Source organism: Bos mutus, chromosome 12 (assembly GCF_027580195.1).
Source record: "Bos mutus isolate GX-2022 chromosome 12, NWIPB_WYAK_1.1, whole genome shotgun sequence".
NCBI lineage: Eukaryota > Metazoa > Chordata > Mammalia > Artiodactyla > Bovidae > Bos > Bos mutus.
The window spans coordinates 81200409-81218339 of NC_091628.1; the positions used below are offsets into that span (position 1 = coordinate 81200409).

At 47.7% G+C, this 17931-nt stretch overlaps 1 protein-coding gene across 3 annotated transcripts in view; it reads right to left on the reverse strand.

Moving 5' to 3' along the window:
- The window catches only part of UBAC2 (UBA domain containing 2), a 170448-nt gene extending 160735 nt beyond the window's left edge, over positions 1–9713 (reverse strand). For 2 of the 3 annotated variants that reach the window (XM_070380789.1, XM_070380788.1), the window contains exon 1: positions 9502–9713. In XM_070380789.1, coding sequence (XP_070236890.1) covers positions 9502–9702 — 201 coding nt within the window. In that variant the 5' untranslated portion in view covers positions 9703–9713. The remainder of the gene's footprint in view (positions 1–9501) is intronic. The other variant, XM_005899251.2, reaches the window with a different exon arrangement.
- Positions 9714–17931: the final 8218 nt, after the last annotated feature.

A 17931-nucleotide genomic window follows, 5' to 3' on the forward strand; every position in this document is an offset into this window, starting at 1 on the left:
CAGTCAGATCATGAGTATAAAGAGCAGAAGGGTGAGAGCTCTCTGCTGTGGAGAGAGGACATCACGAGGAAGACGAGTGGAGCGAACCACCAACTCACTGTGCGTACATCCAGGCCCTCGCGTCAAGCCGAGCAAGGGGTGAACTAAATACGTGAGCCCTGATAGGAGGTGGGGGGTACAGTGGGTTTCTGGAAAGCAGAAGGAGGAGAAGCCATGTTGATCAATGTGATAAAAAATGCACGACCAGGGCAAAGAATCAGCAATTCCAGCAGAGCAGAGGTGGACCACAAGCCAGAGGCGTCGTCTTTGATTTGTCCAACGGTACCCTCAAGCAAGCCAAACAGGCCTTAGAAGGAAGAAACTGCAGACGGACCTAAGTTTCAGGAAGCTAAGGAAGAGTCACCAAATGAAGCCCACCAGCCTAATAATACATCCCCCAGAGGTCAGGGGAGCAACCCACATGAGTGCCTCCCCAGACACTGCAAGAACCTATAGGACAGAGTCAGCTTAAACCACTGGCCAGGCGCGGAGAGAAGCATAGAACAGTCTGAGCTCCTCACCATTCCTTCGTCCTCCCACTCTGCCCCATCTAGAAACCAGGAAGGAGAAACTAGAAATTTCAGGGTCAGTTGGCACACAAAAGGTCAGAAGCTAGTTACATCACTTTCTCTGACAAGGCATTACTAGCTACAAATCCCAATTGGGATAAAGAAGAAGGAAAAGTCTTAAATTTGAATGAAGGCTGAATGAACTGAACTAGGTACTTTCAATCTCTAAAGAGGGATAAAATCTTAACTGGGAGAAAGAGGGAGATAAAGTCTTACCTTTGAATGAAGGCTGAATACACTGAACTGGGTACTTTCGATCTCTAAACTGAGCTTATGTTTTGTGACTTCTGTTCCCTAAGGTTACTGCCACCTGAATGCACCTTTTGTCTTTCACTTACTACTGAATCCCAAGCTCCTAGAAGAATAGCTGACTCACGGGTACGGTAAACAGCCATTGAATCAGTAACTTAAAGAGTGAATAAAAAGTCGTAAGGCCTGATGCCATTTCATAAAGGCAAAAAGCTTCCCAAGCCAAGTGCATTTTAAAGAGATGGTGAGAGACAAAAATATTTACTTTGATCATCTCCCACAACTTACTTATGTATTCAACACACTGAGTACATATCTGAGGAAAGAATAGATCAGAACGTGGTATGGCCCTTCCTGGGAGCACCACCACAGCCGCAGTGGGGAACTATGGAAGTGTCGTGTCAGCGTGATGCTGGTCAGAGTGCTCGGCTTCTGAGGCAATATCCTAAAGCTGAAATGAGGGTGGGGTTTGTAGACCCTGAGTGACCCACTGGTCCTTACAGCCCACCCATCTCTAGAGTGAGAATACTGTCCTTACCATAGGCTGGCACCACGGTTACTGCGGATTCATCAACTGCATTTGACTCAAGCTTCCTAACTAAGGTTTCTGGATAAAGAAAGAAGAGTTTCACTCAAAGGAAATTTCCAGCTCAGCTGAGAATGAATTTTGCACTCCGATAAATTTATACTGGTTCCCAACTCAGGGCTATGTGAGCTTTAGTTAGCATGATACCCTTGGGTACTGACAACCATCCGAATCTCCAAAGGGCTGACTCCAGCTCTGTCTTCCTGAGACTCGCTCAGCTGTCCATCCCAACAATCCACTCTATTTCTACTCTCTACTTTTGGCTCATGGGCTTCCCTGGTGGCTCAGTGGTAAAGAATCCACCTGCCAATGCAAGAGACCCAGGTTCCATCCCTGGTTGGGAAGATGCCCTGGGAAAGAAAATGGCAACCCACTCCAGTATTCTTGCCTGAAGAATCCCCACGGACAGTGGAGCCTGGGGGCTATAGTCCATGGGGTCACTAAGAGTCGGATATGGCTTAGCAACTAAGCAACAACAACCTTTAGTTCACTCTTTACTTCGACAGAAATAGGTTTTGGCCTTAATGATCCACTGAAACTGCTCATCTTAAAGTGACAATAACTTATAGCCGAATTCAGGAGCCCCTGAGGATGTGAAAGAAACTAAGTAGATGTCGTCAGGAGATGAGAGGAGAAAGTCAAAGAACAAGGAATTTTAGAAAGGTACAGACTACCAGGTATAAAATAAATAAGATACAAGGAGGTAATGTACAGCACAGGGAATATGGCCAATATTTTATAATAACTTTGAATGGAAGGCAATCTATAAAAACTGGAATCACTATGCTATACACCTGACACTAATATAAGATTGTAAATCAACGACACTTCCATTTAAAAAAAAAAATTGCACAAAAAGTGTTCATCAAGGCCAGTGTGAGAGAACATTCCACTAAGACAAGGAGTGAGAGGCCCGTATGTGGACAAGGAAGTCTCCGGTCACTCACTCTCGGTGGTATGTGGGGGAGGGAAGCAGGCACGGTGAACGCAAGGCCACAGCCGGTGACCATCAGAATAAAAAAACAAACAGCTAATTAACTGCACAGCTTAAGAGTGAAGGGAGGTGAGAAAGGAAAAAAAGTGAAGACATCTTTCAAGAAGCTTGGTAGGGAAGAAGAAACAAAGTCATTAGCAGTTGGGCACATACAGAACACGGTCAATGGATGAAGTGGTTATGCTTCTGTATTTTTAAGACTCCAAAGAAGTCTCCAGTTAAAAATACTTCACTCTAAGACTATACTTTCAGGGATCATTTCCATAGGTTGTTACTAGAGGAGTCTCTCTGCTGTATGACACAGGGAACTCAAACCGGGGCTCTGTGACAACTTAGAGGGATGGGATGTGGTGGGAGGTAGGAGGAAGGTTCAAGAGGGAGGGACACATGTATACCTATGGTTGATTTGTGGTGATGTATGGCAGAAACCAACACAATATTGTAAAGCAACTATCCTTCAATTCAAAATAAATTAATTAAAAAAGAAAAAGAAAAAAAATACTTTACCCTACTTATTTACTATGCAAAACTCTAGGAGTTTACACATGATAAATGTTTTCATCTTCACAACCACCTGAAAAAAACAGGGAATAACATCTCCTTTCCACAGAACTAGAGCTTCCCTGGTGGCTCAGATGGTAAAGCATCAGCCTGCAATGCGGGAGACCCGGGTTTGATTCCTGGGTTGGAAGATTCCCTGGAGAAGGAAATGGCAATCCACTCCAGCACTCTTGTCTGGAAAATCCCATGGACGGAGGAGCCTGGTAGGCTACAGTCTGTGGGGTCACAAAGAGTCGGACATGACTGAGGGACTTCACTTTCACTTTTACTTTCCACAGAATAGGGATCTGAAATATCCTGGGGATCTCCGAAGAGCCCACAGGAGAAAGCACCAGCTTTAACTTGTGCCAGAAGAGAGGAGGGAGTGTCACTAGAAAAGGCAGCAGAGGATGACTTCCCTGGTTGCCCAGTGGTTAAGACTCTGAGCTCCCAATGCCGGAGCCGCAGGTTCAATCCCTGGTCAGGGAACCAGATCCCACATGCTGCAACTAAGACCCAATGCAGCCAAATAAATAACAAAAATACGTTTTAAAAGAATGAATTAAGAATAGACAAACGGTGGGCCTCAATTAGAAGAATTCTTTGAGATTGGGGGGAAAAAAAGAACTACGTTCACATGCCTGACAAACCCTTACTCGTCCCTCCAAAATCAGCTCGAACATCACCTACATTAGCACGTCTCCTCTAACACCTGCTGAAGAATAGATACAAACAAGTTAGCGAAAGGATGTGCCCAGGCATGGCCATGGGTGCCAACACCCATGGCCCTTGTATCTGGGATGGAGTAAGCGTGGGAACAGCCTGGATGATGAGACAATGGAATCCAAGAAATGTAACTGAGCAGCCATGCCAGGACTCAGCTTGTATGGACACCACACATTAGGACGAGGCTGGAGTTTTGACAGGTGAGACAGCAGGACAGGGATCCCAGGTCGCCAAGGGTCTCAACGGCAACGCAACTCGGGGAATCAACCGTGGTCTCCACACTGGAAGTGGAAGATGCCAGAAATGGGCTGTAAACTGGAGACAAAGAGATCAGAAGTCGGGCCATCAGAGTCACCATAAGAGAGTGGGAAGAAGCTGCAGGAGTTTGTTTACAAAGAAAGCAGGCAAATCAAACTAGGTCGGGTGAGGACAGTTTTCTCCTAGAGAAACACCCATGTCTGCCTACTCTGTTGTCTCCTGTCTCCACTGTGCCTTCAACACTGGTTTGGAACTGCCTAAAGTTTTACTTTGCCAACAAAGGTCCGTCTAGTCAAGGCTATGGTTTTTCCTGTGGTCATGTATGGATGTGAGAGTTGGACTGTGAAGAAAGCTGAGCACTGAAGAATTGATGCTTTTGAACTGTGGTGTTGGAAAAGACTCTTGAGAGTCCCTTGGACTGCAAGGAGATCCAACCAGTCCATTCTGAAGGAGATCAGCCCTGGGATTTCTTTGGAAGGAATGATGCTAAAGCTGCAACTCCAGTACTTTGGCCACTTCATGCAAAGGGTTAACTCATTGGAAAAGACCCTGATGCTGGGAGGGATTGGGGGCAGGAGGAGAAGGGGACGACAGAGGATGAGATGGCTGGATGGCATCACGGACTCGATGGACCTGAGTTTGAGTGAACTCCAGGAGTTGGTGATGGACAGGGAGGCCTGGCGTGCTGCGATTCATGGGGTCGCAAAGAGTCGGACACAACTGTGTGACTGAACCGAACTGAACTGAGCTGAAAGTTTGTCCTCAGCCTTCCAGCTCTACTTGCTGTTCCCGGTGTCGTCATTCACATCCAGGGCACAACCCCCACGTAATGGCCCGTGTCCAGGCCAGCTCCCTCTCTGCAGATGGCCCTTGGGTTATCTCCAACTGGACTTCCCAGGCCCTCAGACACTAAATGTCTTCCCCCCAACTGAGCCCTCTGTTTCTGCACTCCCTGCCTCGGTGAACAGGAACGTGTCTACCCGGTCACCTTCAACTCCTTTCTCTCTCCCGATCTCATGAGCTCTACTGACACAGCCCACCTGCCTACACATTTTTAGAATCCTCCTTCTCCCCCGTGTCTATCTCTACTGCTCCCACCTTCACCGAAGCCATCAGCCTCTCCCGCTGGACTCTGGGCCCCTCCTGCTGGCCACCCTATTGCCTTGACCTAAATCTGTCCCTCAGAATCAACCCCCTGGTTTTAAAAATTCAGATCTCTAATGGCCACATTAGCTCTTCTGAATGTGACTCTCTGGGGATGGGACCAGGAATCTGAAAGCTCCGTGGCTGCTCTCGCAGCCAGGACACAGGCAGCGTATGGAAAACCCTGCTCGCATCCCCAAGGGGAAGCTTCCATTTTGCCGCCCACAGCAGCATGAAGCCTCCCCAACCAGAGTTTCACAACTTCACCTTCTCCTGCTTCCCAAACTCGGCTCTACCATCCGCTCCTGTCTGTGTTCCTGGGGAGGGGCAGCTGGCTATGTCTCCTCTTCAGGTTCCATCCCCAGCCCTCGACCCACTGGCCTCTGAATGATGTCACTGCACACACCTCTGTGCAGGAAGTGCTCCCCTCTGCCGGAATCAGCAATCCCCTAACTCATCACTTCTGGCCTCTCTGCCAGGCCCTGCCCAGGCTCCGTGCCCCACAGAGGCCCTCTCCCTGCTTGCACGCCTGAGCAGTTCGTGTTCAGGCCGCAAAAGTCAGCTGAAGCATCGCCCCACGATGGAAGTCTTAACAGCGCCTCTCCCCTCCCGAGACCAACCCCTGCCAGAAACCCGAAGCACCCAGTACAGACACTGTCTCATTGCTTTCTGTCAACTTTTCTCCCACTAAACACTGAACTCCTTGAAGGTGGGACCTGAAATTGGAATACATTAGACAATGGGAGAAGGCAATGGCACCCCACTCCAGTACTCTTGCCTGGAGAATCCTATGGACAGAGGAGCCTGGTAGGCTGCAGTCCATGGGGTCACTAAGAGTTGGACACGACTGAGTGACTTCACTTTCCCTTTTCACTTTCATGCATTGGAGAAGGGAATGGCAACCCACTCCAGTGTTCCTGCCTGGAGAATCCCAGGGACGGGGGAGCCTGGTGGACTGCCGTCTATGGGGTCGCACAGAGTTGGACATGACTGAAACGACTTAGCAGCAGCAGCAGACATCCAAGGAGTGTTGCTTGAATCCACGGTCAGAGTGAGTACACTGTGAAGTAAGTCATGGGACCACTTACTAATAAATGTCAGAAATAATATATCTATTACTCAACATGTAGTCGTCTCTAAGCAAGGATCTAAAATGAGGCATGAACACGAGTCCTACGCACGTTTATCCAGTCCTAATTACCCGACAGCAGTACAGTTTCAAAGACATGGTTGCAAATGCCTTTTGCTTGATTCACGACCCTGGGAGCACCAGCTTTCTTCAACACCTGGAAAACACCCTGCTGTGCCTGCTTGAGAGCCTCTGCACTTGTGTCTCCCCTTCTGCAAGATGCACACTGTCCAACAAAAACTCAGCTGCTGGCTCCTTCACACCATTTCGGTCACCTTCCTGAACGTCTTCTCTGACCACGACAGCTAAAGCAGCATTCTTTGCATTCTTCTGGCTTCCTGCTACAGTCCTCTATAACTACAGTCTACGCCACTACCCTTGAATTTTCCTCACGACACTTACCACTATGTGCGATCCCATGGTAACACACTTATTGGATGCCGGTCTGCTTCATCCTGTGTACCACTTTATCCTTTGTACACAAACTGTATGTGGCTTATGCACGTAGTCAACAGACACTTGCAGAATAAATAAATAAATGAGAGAGAGAGGAAAGCAAGTGTAATACGCAAACACCATCATCTACCAGTCACAGAGGTGGGAAATATGCAGGTGGTAGGAAAGAGCAGGGATTTTTCCCTTAAAAAACATGCCTTGGGGCAGGGTTAGGCAAACATTCATCCTCAGGACACTTAGGATCAGAACTCTCATTTACCAAAGGGCACACGACTTATCTAAAGGAAATCACTTCCCTTTCAGTGGGGAGCCTTACAAAGAAAAACTTTGGAGCAAGGAAAATTTTCCTGCCTAGACTTGCCAAAAGACCAGTCCAGGAAAAAAAAAAATGGTGCCTAAACAACACTATAAGCTCTGCAAACACTGGGACCAAGACTTGTCCAATGTCAAGTCCCCAGAACCCAGCAAGAGTTGTCACATCTCCAGAAACCAACCCATAAGAGTTGCTCAAAATGTTTGTTAAAGGAGCATATAAGACATGGACTTCTGAGGAATGGCCATTCCATCCATTTTTATGCTTCTGATAAATTTATTTCGGAAACAAGGCAAGACAGCTAAGGAGTAGCCTCCGGCCTAGGCCTCTCCCTGGGCTGCAGTTTGGATCCTAGAAATCAGTACTTATCAACCATGTGCCACAAGTAAGCATGTCTTACCTTCCCCAGAGTCACCTTATATCAAATTTGAATATACTTTGGCAACATAATGGCTAACAGAGCATAGTAACCAGTAACAGATTTTGCTTGCTGTTTTAGTTTTTTAATGTTTTTTGATTAACAAGGAAGGATAGCTCAAATGACGAAAGAAAACAAATAAGACTGAAGAATTCTACCATTGATTGTGGTGCTGGAGGAGACTCTTGAGAGTTCCTTGGACTGCAAGGAGATCAAACTAGTCCATCCTAAAAGAAATCAACCCTGAATATTCATTGGAAGGACTGATGCTGAAGCTGAAGCTCCAATACTTTGGCCACCTGATGTAGAGTCGACTTATTGGAAAAGACCCTGATGCTGGGAAAGTGAGGGCAGGAGGAGAAGGGGACGACAGAAGACGAGATGGTTGGATGGCATGAATGGACATGAATTTGGGCAAACTCCACGGGAGAGTGAAGGACAGGGAGGCCTGGGGTGCTGCAGTCCACTGGGTCCCAGAGTCGGACATGACTGACCGACTGAACAATAACAACCGCTAATTTCCTATTCAGCAGTGTATGGCTCATAGTAGGATCACAGGAAAAACACACCACCTTCTCAACTATCAGTTTCAACAGTCATGATGTTCTCTATCCAAAAGGTACTCTGAGGAAGATTAACTACCTAGTAGCTGTTAAGGTACTCTGAGGCCAGTGCTTGAAAAATGCCATAAATCAAATCATGAAACAAGGGAAATCATAAATACTAAGCCCACTTCAAAACCTGAGAAGCTGAGCAGTGAGGAAGATTTATAATTATGCCTGTCACCCTGATACTAACTTACTCCCAGACTAAGACATCAATTTACTGACCAGGTATCTTAATACATCTTTTGTTACCAGAACGTTTATTGACCAGAGACATATTAATACTCACTTATGTAACAAACTGCTGACCACAGGTGTTAATTTCTGCAAAAATCCCCTGGTCAATAATGCGATCTGTGTTCTCGAAAAGATTCCTAGCTTTCACAAGAGATCATGAACATTTGGAAATGTCAACTGCCTCTGTACTTGGTAAGATTAACTTCACACATTTGGAGATAAGCATGAACAGACAAGCAGTTGCAAAAACTGTAGCTATTCAAACAGTTCGCTGTTGCTCTGTCAATGCCTAACCTCAATGCTGGTCAGCTGACATACAGTCCATCTTGAAAGTTAGTGAAAGTTAAGTCGCTCAGTCGTGTCCGACTCTTTGAGAGCCCGTGGACTGTAGCCCACCAGACTCCTCCATCCATGGGATTCTCCAGGCAAGAATACTGGAGTGGGTTGCCATTTCCTTGAGTCAATTAGGCCATTTCAGCGAGAAAAAGAAAGCTGTTTAAAAGGCTCTCTATATTTCTCTACCCTCCATCTGTTGACACCCCACCGCTGATACTCCACTAAAATATAACAACATCCAGCAGCAACGGCCCTGCTTGTGCCAAACTCCTTCTAAACTTCCTTCCACTTTCAAGTACTTTTAATCAGTTTTTGTTTATCTAAATACTCCTAAGAGAGGCTGAGGAGGAAAAAAAAAATCGAAGTAAAACTAAGGGGTCAGGTTCTGAAGCAGAGGTTTGAAATCTGCATCTGAGGGAAGCCAGTTGGGGTCCCTCGGTAGCCTAAAATGAATGGAGCAGGTTTCCAGCATCGCCTCAGCCTCTGGTTTCTCCGCTGAGGGCAAGAAGCCAGGCCAGAACACCAGGCAACCCAGCCGGACCCTAACTGCCCAGCCCACTTGGCGGCAGCCCCGGGAGCACCTGAGCATCGAACCTGGGGCTCACAGGCGGGTTGGGGGCGAGGGGAGCTGGAGGCGGGACTCAGTCCTCACTGGCCACTCCAGGCTGAGACGGGGGCGGTGACCGCTGGCCCCAAGGGGCAGGAACTACCAAGGTTCTGGCAACGGGGATGGAAGATCCGCCCCCCCACCCCCCGCCCGCCGACCACACACACACACACATACACACACACACACAAAACCTCCTGCAACCGCCGAATCCCTGCCGCCCCCAGCCTCCTCAAGGAGGTACCCAAGGGTGCCGTCTAGGGGACACAACCAGGATGGCGGCGGCCGGTACTCACAAAGCCCACTGGAGCCGGTGCTGGTGAACATGGTCCCGGCGCCGGACCCAGAGCCCCGCGGGGGACAGGGGGAGGGGAAGCGGAGACTGAAGAGGGGGGGCTGTGTGGAGAAAAACCCTGTGACCGCGCAGGCGCACTCCGGGCGGAGCGACGAATCGGGCTACTCGACTCCACACCAGAGGCCGCCAGAGAACAACGCATGCGCGGCTCGTCCGTTGGTTTTTTTTTTTTTTCCCCAGCCCGCTCCCCCGCCTCACCTACTTCCTGCCGTGAAAGGGAAGTGCGTCCGAAGTGAAAGGGGTTCGCCTCTTTGGATTTTCCTGACGGCCGCGGGAGCCTTGGGAAAGGAGTGGGAATGGCTTGTGGGAGGAGTGGGTGTAACTCTGCGGAGACCGCATTAGTACTTTAGCGCCGCCCCTCGCCCCGTGGAGACACCAAAGCAACATATGCCTCCGGAACGCCGGCGCGGGGGACATTTCCTCTCCGCTTGGCGCCAGGCGCGTTCCGCGCGTGCTCAGTCCTTTCTGGGCCGTCACGGAGCCGGCTCCCCGGCTGACTGTTGACACGACCGCCTAGCGTTCCGGTGTCCGGCCGCGTGCTATACAGACAGCTTCTCGGATGGAAGAGGACTCGGAGCTGGAAGGCCGTCCTTGTCGTGGGGAGCAGGGCGGTCCAGCTGTCCCCTCCGCCTTGTCCCGTGTCAGTCTCTCGCAAAATCCCCACAAAAAGCGCCGAGTGCCGTGGTCCCTGGACCCTCAACCCCTCCCCGCCGCGGTGGCCCGTGTCATGTCACTAGCCGCGGTGAGTCTGTGGCGGAGCGAACCGACTCCCCAGACTTCTGTCATGGAGTCCTTAAACGGACGCTTGCCATTAAAAAAAATTTTTTTTCTCCTTGTAAAATTTTTACTCCTTAGTAGGAGATCGGTCCTGGGTGTTCTTTGAAGGAATGATGCTGAAGCTGAAACTCCAGTACTTTGGCCACTTCATGCGAAGAGTTGACTCATTGGAAAGTACTCTCATGCTGGGAGGGATTGGGGACAGGAGGAAAAGGGGACGACAGAGGATGAGATAGCTGGATGGCATCACTGACTCGATGGACGTGAGTCTGAGTGAACTCTGGGAGTTGGTGATGTACAGGGAGGCCTGGCGTGCTGCGATTCATGGGGTCGCAAAGAGTCAGACACGACTGAGCGACTGAACTGAACTGAAAGCAAGTTTTCTTTTAAAGGGAGGTTGAGCTTGAAAACTTTAATGTTATGCGGTCGTTAAAGAGGGCATCCCTGGTATCTCGGCTGGTAAAGAATCCGCCTGCAAAGTGGGAGACCCGGGTTGGATTCCTGGGTCGGGAAGATCCCCTGGAGGAGGGCATGGAAACTCAAGTTTTCTTGCCTGGAGGATTCCATGGACAGAGGATCCTGGCGGGCTACAGTTCGTGGGCTCGCAAACAGTCGGACACGACTGAGTGACCAAGCATGCACACAGATCTTAAAGAACATATATGGGGAGGCTTTGGACACCTGTTGCGAAGAACCAACTCATTGGAGAAGACCCTGACACTGGGAAAGATTGAAGGCAGGAAGAGAAGGGGACGACAGAGGATGAGTTGTTTGGATGGCATCACCGACTTAATGGACATGTTTTTATTGAGTCGCTCAGTCCTGTCTGATTCTTTCTGACCCCGTGGACTGCTGCAGGCCAGGGTTCCGTGTCCTTCACTATTTCTCCCAGAGTTTACTCAAACTCATGTCCGTGAAAAGGAAGGATACACCCGTCTGAATGCAGAGTTCCAAAGAATAGCGAGGAGAGGTAAGAAAGCCTTTGTAAGTGAACAATGGACTTGAGTTTGAGCAAACTCCAGGAGATGGTGAAGGACAGGGAAGCCTGGCATACTGCACTCCATTGGGTTGGAAAGAATCAGACACAACTTAGCAACTAAACAACAAGGGAACTACATTATTATAGTTATTTCCAACAGCCTATTTAGGTGAAGAGTTATATATTTAGGTGAAGAAGTGAAATAATTCTGGCAAAAGGAACAAAGTGTAACAGAACATTTGAGATTTCTTTTGACAGAATTAGAACATCTTTAAATTTGATCAATCAAAAAATTTTTAAATATTTCAGATTATTACCATCTCTTTTAGTTTCTGGTCTGAAGTCGCTTGGTTGTGTCCAACTCTGCGACCCCACGGACTGTAGCCCCCCAGGCTCTTCTGTCCGTGGAATTCTCCAGTCAAGAATACTGGAGTGGGTAGCCATTTCCTTCTCCAGGGGATCTTCCCAACCCAGGGATCGAACCCACGTCTCCTGCATTGCAGACAGATTCTTTACTGTCTAAACTACCCGTGCTGCTCCTGTTTTAGTTTGAGTCTCCCAAAAGCAGACTCTGAGGCAAAGTTTCAAATTCAGTTTCAAGTTTGTCTGGCGGTAGTCAGTACTCTTGCCTGGAAACCCCCGTGGACGGAGGAGCCTGGTAGGCTGCAGTCCATGGGGTCACACAGAGTCGGACATGACTGAAGCGACGACTAAAGCGACTTAGCAGCAGCAGCAGTCCTAAAAAGGGACCACTCTTTTTTGAAAAAGAGAATGGGAAGGAAAGGATGGAAGCCAATAGAGATGAATCATCAAACGAATCAGCACTGTAGGCAGCTAAGCCAATGCCCTAGAATCCTGGCTTCAGAAGGGGAGGGAGCTGGGGTATTTATCCACTGATTCCTGTCAGTCACTCAGGGGTACCCACCCCCCCCCCACAGCGGTGCAGTTCACCAGCGCTTCAACCCCAATGTGAGTGGGCAGAGGCTCTGGTGGCAGAGCAAGGGCTGTGGTTGGGAAGGGTGACCTTAGGTGGTTAAAGCTCAGGATGGGGTACAGACACGATGGTACCATCCCGCCTCTGGCTTTCCTGTTTGTGCGGCACAGTGGTAAGAAGGCTGTGCTGAGAAAATTACATATGGAAATCAAAGGGTGGGTTTGTTTGTTTGTTTTTAACAGAAGTGATGGGTTGATTTGTATCCCCGACCCCCAGTCTTCCTCCAGTACCATCTTTAGAAGTCCACCTCATTAGAGTTTTTTTTCATTTTCTTTCTTTTCCCCTTCCTTTCTTTCTTCCTCTCCCTCTTTCTCTCTCTCTCCCTCCCTCCCTTCCTTCTTTCCTTTCTTCCTCTCTTCTCTGTTTTCTATCACATAGCAAAGGCTGTAGTCTCCAGAGTCTGAGTTCTAGAGACGGATCATATGCCCTAACACGTGGTGGGGTGTCAGAACGGGAAATCAGTTTTCTGTCAGACTTCATCACTACCACTCAATGCATAGGGAAGTATTTTAAAGCAACTCATATGGAGCCTGATTGTGAGACAGTCGAACGTCCTCATCTTCACTCTGACCATCTGCTCTTTCTTGGAGGCCAAGTGAAGGTTCCTTGTCTTTCCCATGTCACAAACATAATCTGGTCTGCTGGTACCACGTGTGCACGTTCTCAACCTCCATTAGTTATTTTTCTGCTGTGCATTCATTTTCCTATACCTCCTGTGTGGCATCACTTCTGATCTTCTGACTTCTATTTACAGGGGAATGCTAGTGTTGTTGCTGCTTAGTCAGTCATGTAGGACTCTTTCGGGTCCCCCTGGGCTGTAGCCCACCAGGCTCATCTATCCATGGGATTTCTCAGGCAAGAATACTGGAATGGGTTGCCATTTCCTTCTCCAGGGGATCTTCCCAACCCAGGGATCAAACCCTCGTCTCCTGCATTGCAGGTGGATTATCTAACCACTGAGCCACGAGGGAAGCTCATCTCCTACTATAGTCATGTCCAAACCCACAGATTAAAATATGTATTAATTTCTTATACATTTCTTTCCTTTGTTTCATTGCATAAAAGTAATGGTGTTATATTGATTATTAAAATTATGCATAGCATATTTTCCTGAGTTTCATTTAGGGTATTAGAATTACAGAATATTTGTTATAAAAGGGAGAGTTGCATCTCCTAGAATTGAGAGCCATTAGACTATATTGTATATGCCATGCATACATTTGACAGACTGTAATTGGGTGGGCTTCCCATGTGGCACTAATGGTAAAGAACCCACCTGCCAAGGCAGGAGATGTAAGAGATGCAGGTTCGATCCCTGGGCCAGGAAGATCCCCTGGAGGAGGAAATGTCAACCCACTCCAATATTCTTGCCTGGAGAATCCCATGGAAGGAGGAGCCTGGCAGGCTACAGTCAGGTTGCAAAGAGTTGGACATGACTGAAGCGACTTAGCACGTACAGTTGGGTTCTGGATGGCCTAATGTGAACAAAGACCATGCAGTCTTCGGGCATCTTCAAAATTACATATCAGGTGTAAAAGACGCTTTCTTATGGCTTGTTTTTAGGTATATGACATAATAGGAGACATAGAAGCTCTTTATTAATATGACCATACATATTCCATAACACTAACTGTTGGTTAGAATATTTGTAAGTTATATTGTTCACAAATAGGATTATTCTGTTCCTTATCCATTTTTTTCCTCTGAGGGTAATTTTGATCTAGTGGACGGGGTCTTGCTCATAGTACAAGAGCAGTAATAAAAGTAGAATGGATACCTAACTTCCCATTGCAGGGTGGTCAACACCACACCTTCATTTCCTAGCCCGTCCGTGTTGTTTAAGCAAGTTGAATATTCCTCATTCAAAGAAGCTATTGGATGTAGTGCTGTTAGTTCATGTTCTCCCAAAAGCCAACCTTGAGACAATTTCGGTGCAAATCCCACCCCTCCATTTGAGAGGTGACTCTAGGAAGCATGGTGAGGACCTAGGGAAGTGAGGGGAAGAGGGTGGTCAATAATGAGTGGGTTACAGCTGTGAGCACTTGGAAGTGAGTCCTACTGCTGCTGCTGCTGCTGCTAAGTCACTTCAGTCATGTCCGACTCTGTGCGACCCCATAGACGGCATCCCATCAGGCTCCACCGTCCCTGGGATTCTCCAGGCAAGAACACTGGAGGGGTTGCCATTTCCTTCTCCAGTGCATGAAAGTGAAAAGTGAAAGTGAAGTCGCTCAGTCGTGTCCGACTCTTTGAGACTCCATGGACTGCAACCCATCAGGCTCCTCCGCCCATGGGATTTTCCAGGCAAGAGTACTGGAGTGGGGTGCCATTGCCTTCTCAGGAGTCCTACTAGAGACCTTCTAAGAGTCTGACCAGAAAGCATCTCACAACTAGCTCACTAGCAGGCAAGGAAGCCGAGCTATTTTCGTACCAACTCCCTTTCTCATTGGATAAGAGTTGCTCCTGAGGGTTATAACACCCCGCTGTGCTTTCAGCCATGCTCGTGCATGCAGAGAAAGCCCTCGGGCAGAGAGACACACGTACTTTTACAATTGTCCCTGAAGCTCTAGATGACCTTCAACATGGGCAAAGAGGCTATGGTTGAGACAACAGCATCATCTGCCAAAAGTGGAAAGGAGGCATTGAGGCCAAATGACCAATTCCCCTTATCCTCTTACCACAGGCCACAGGGCAGGACGTTTTTACTGGGCCAGCATTCTCCTCCCCTTGATGGAGATGGCTGAGGATTCATACCACATGACTCATCCTGGCCCATGATGTAGCTGTCCTGGATCCTTGTCAGGGTGCAGGCTGGATTTCAGGGCACCATCAAAACAGGACAGACGTGCCAAACTTCATAACCTCATGCCCTGCCCACGATATGTCCTCTTAGGAATCTGCCCAGTCGCCTCCTGTCCATTTGGGCAAGGCTAACAACCGAGATCTACATCCCCCAGGGTTGTATCAACAGAAGTGGGAGCTTGTCTCTCACTGGCTTACTCAGAGATGTGAGGGTCATTATTGGCTCAGATATTTAATTTTGCTGTGCATCTCATGGCCAGGTCATGCTGAGCAGTGATAGCATGTTGATTTGATATGTTCAACATAATGTCCTAAAACAAGATATATTCTTTTACGAACTTCCCTGGTAGTCCATTGTTTAAAACTCTGTGCTTCTACTGCAGAGGTTGAGAGGGCTCAGGTTCGAGCCCTAGTCAGGGAACTAAGATTCTGCATGTTTCATGGTGCAGCCATAACACATATTCATTTAATTTTGTAATTATTATTTTCCCAAGTGGAGATAATCATAATGATTTTGTGCAGGAAACACCTTATCACTCTTATTTCCATTACTAGTAATATTTATTATTGTAAATCTATAGAAATTCCATAGAAATATGCATACTTAGGAATAGCATTACCATAGCAGCTGATTTAAAGAGGGAAAAAAGAACACATGGAAATATTTCCTAAATTTTAGGAAATAAGCTGGAAAACAAAGGAAAGTACTAAAGACTGACCATCATATGCCACTTTACTTTGCTTATTGACTTTATCTTTTCTATTTTTATTATGGAAAACTAAATTCAGGACCCTCTTTACCTACATCTTTAGTTCTCTCCCTGTTTTGAGTTGAATTGTGTAACACCCACCCTCCCAAAAAAAATATCTGTTGAATTCCTAACCCCAGGAATATCTGAGGGTTTGCTTTTATTTGCAAAAAGAGTAATTGCAGGTATAATTAGTTAAGATGATGTCGTAATGGAGTCAAGTGGGGCCAAAGTGGACCATGATTGATGTCCTTGTGAGAAGATGTCCCAGACAGACACAGGGACAATGCCACGTGACCACAGAGGCAGAGACTGAAGTGCCTGTATCTCTAAGCCAGGGAACACCAAGTATTTCTGAGAAAACCCCGAAAATGGAAAAAGCAAGGGAGGATTCTTCCCTCTAGGTTTCAGGAGAGCACAGCCCCCAGAAGTGTGAGACAATAAATTTCTGTTGTTTTAAGTCAACTAGCTGGTGTGCTTTTTTTATGGCAGTCCCAGGCAGCATGGATCTTTTCTCTTTAATTCATATTTTAAAATTTCTTATTCTGTCTGCTATTCACCTGTTACCCCTTTCCTCTTAATTTCCACCTACATAAAAGCTGACATTTGACTTCTGCCCAGCAAACACAGGGCCAAGCTCACCATGCCCTTTCTAGCAATGCCTTAGTCCCAAAGATGACAGCAGTCTGCTCTCGTATGTCGTATGTCTGACGATAAGATCATGAACCCAAAACTTCACTGGTAAAATATTTCTTCCCATGATGCTCACCAAATCTGCCGTGACTTAAGGCTGTTGTTTTCTTTCTTTCTCTTTTTGGCCATACCACACAGCATGTGAAACTTCCCTGGCCAGGGATCGAACCCTTGCCTCCTGTAGTGGAAGCATGGAGTCTTGACCAATGGACCACCAGGGAAGTCCCAGGGCCATTGTTTTCTGATCAGACCAGCATCAAGGAGAAACAACCATTCTTTCACTCACCTGGCTTCATCACCTGTTCACCTGGCACCCACTCTTCCCACAGTCATGGCTCACCTTGACCTCCCTCTGCATTTGAACCTGTGGTCCAGTCAGTAGGACCAGTTCTGATGTAGGGTAAGAGGAATTTGAGAGGCTCCAGTCCCCTGCTCTGGGAGGGTGGCTGGACTCCATCCCCTTGAGAGTGGAATTCCTCTGTGAAAGAGAGTACGCACTAATGCACTCACCAGTGATTGCCTGTCTCCCCTACTCCACTGCGAGCAGGGCCTGTCTTTAACCTTTTTATCACCTTGGCACAGTGATTGACACAGTAGATCTTCAATATCCATATTTATTTATTGAATGACGTGAATGAGCCATGCTGGCTGCTCCAGCTCTACAGTTGGGTGGGCTTCTGCTTTTCCTGAGGTCAGTGTCTGTCTCCTGCCCCATGAATAGTGCATGCCTTATGCCCCCAGACTTCTCACCCTTACGGTTGTCCTTTGCTGACCCCATCTGTGATGGTGAACTTCATGTGTCAACTTGGCTAGCCCACAGTACCCAGACATGTGGTCAGATACATCTGCAGTTACTATGAAGGTATTTTTTTAGACGAGATTAACATTTAAATCGGTAGACATTGAGTAAAGCAGATCGGCGTTGCTCTGGATTGAATGTTTTCATCCCTCTGCCAAGTTCCTATGTTGAAGCATTAATCCCCAGTGTGATGGGGTTTGGATGTGGAGGTTCTGGGAGGTAATTAGGTCATAGGGGTAGAGCTAGTGTCCCTGTAAGAAGACATCGGAGAGAGGTGACCTCTCTCTGCCATGTGAGGATGCAGCCAGACGGCGTCAGTTTGTAAACCAAGAAGACGGCCCTCACCCGAAGCCAAATTGGCCAGCACCTGGGTCTGGGACCTCTTAGCCCCCAGAACTGTGAGAAATACATCGTTTAAGCCACCCAATCGTGACATTTTTGTTGTAGCAGCCTACGTAGACTAAGAAAATCCCCCATAGTGATGCAGGCGGGGGTTGGGGGCACACTCTTGCAAATAGTCCGAGGCCCTATAAAAAAGACTGACTTCCTCTAAAGAAGAGGAAATTCTGCTAGCAGATGTC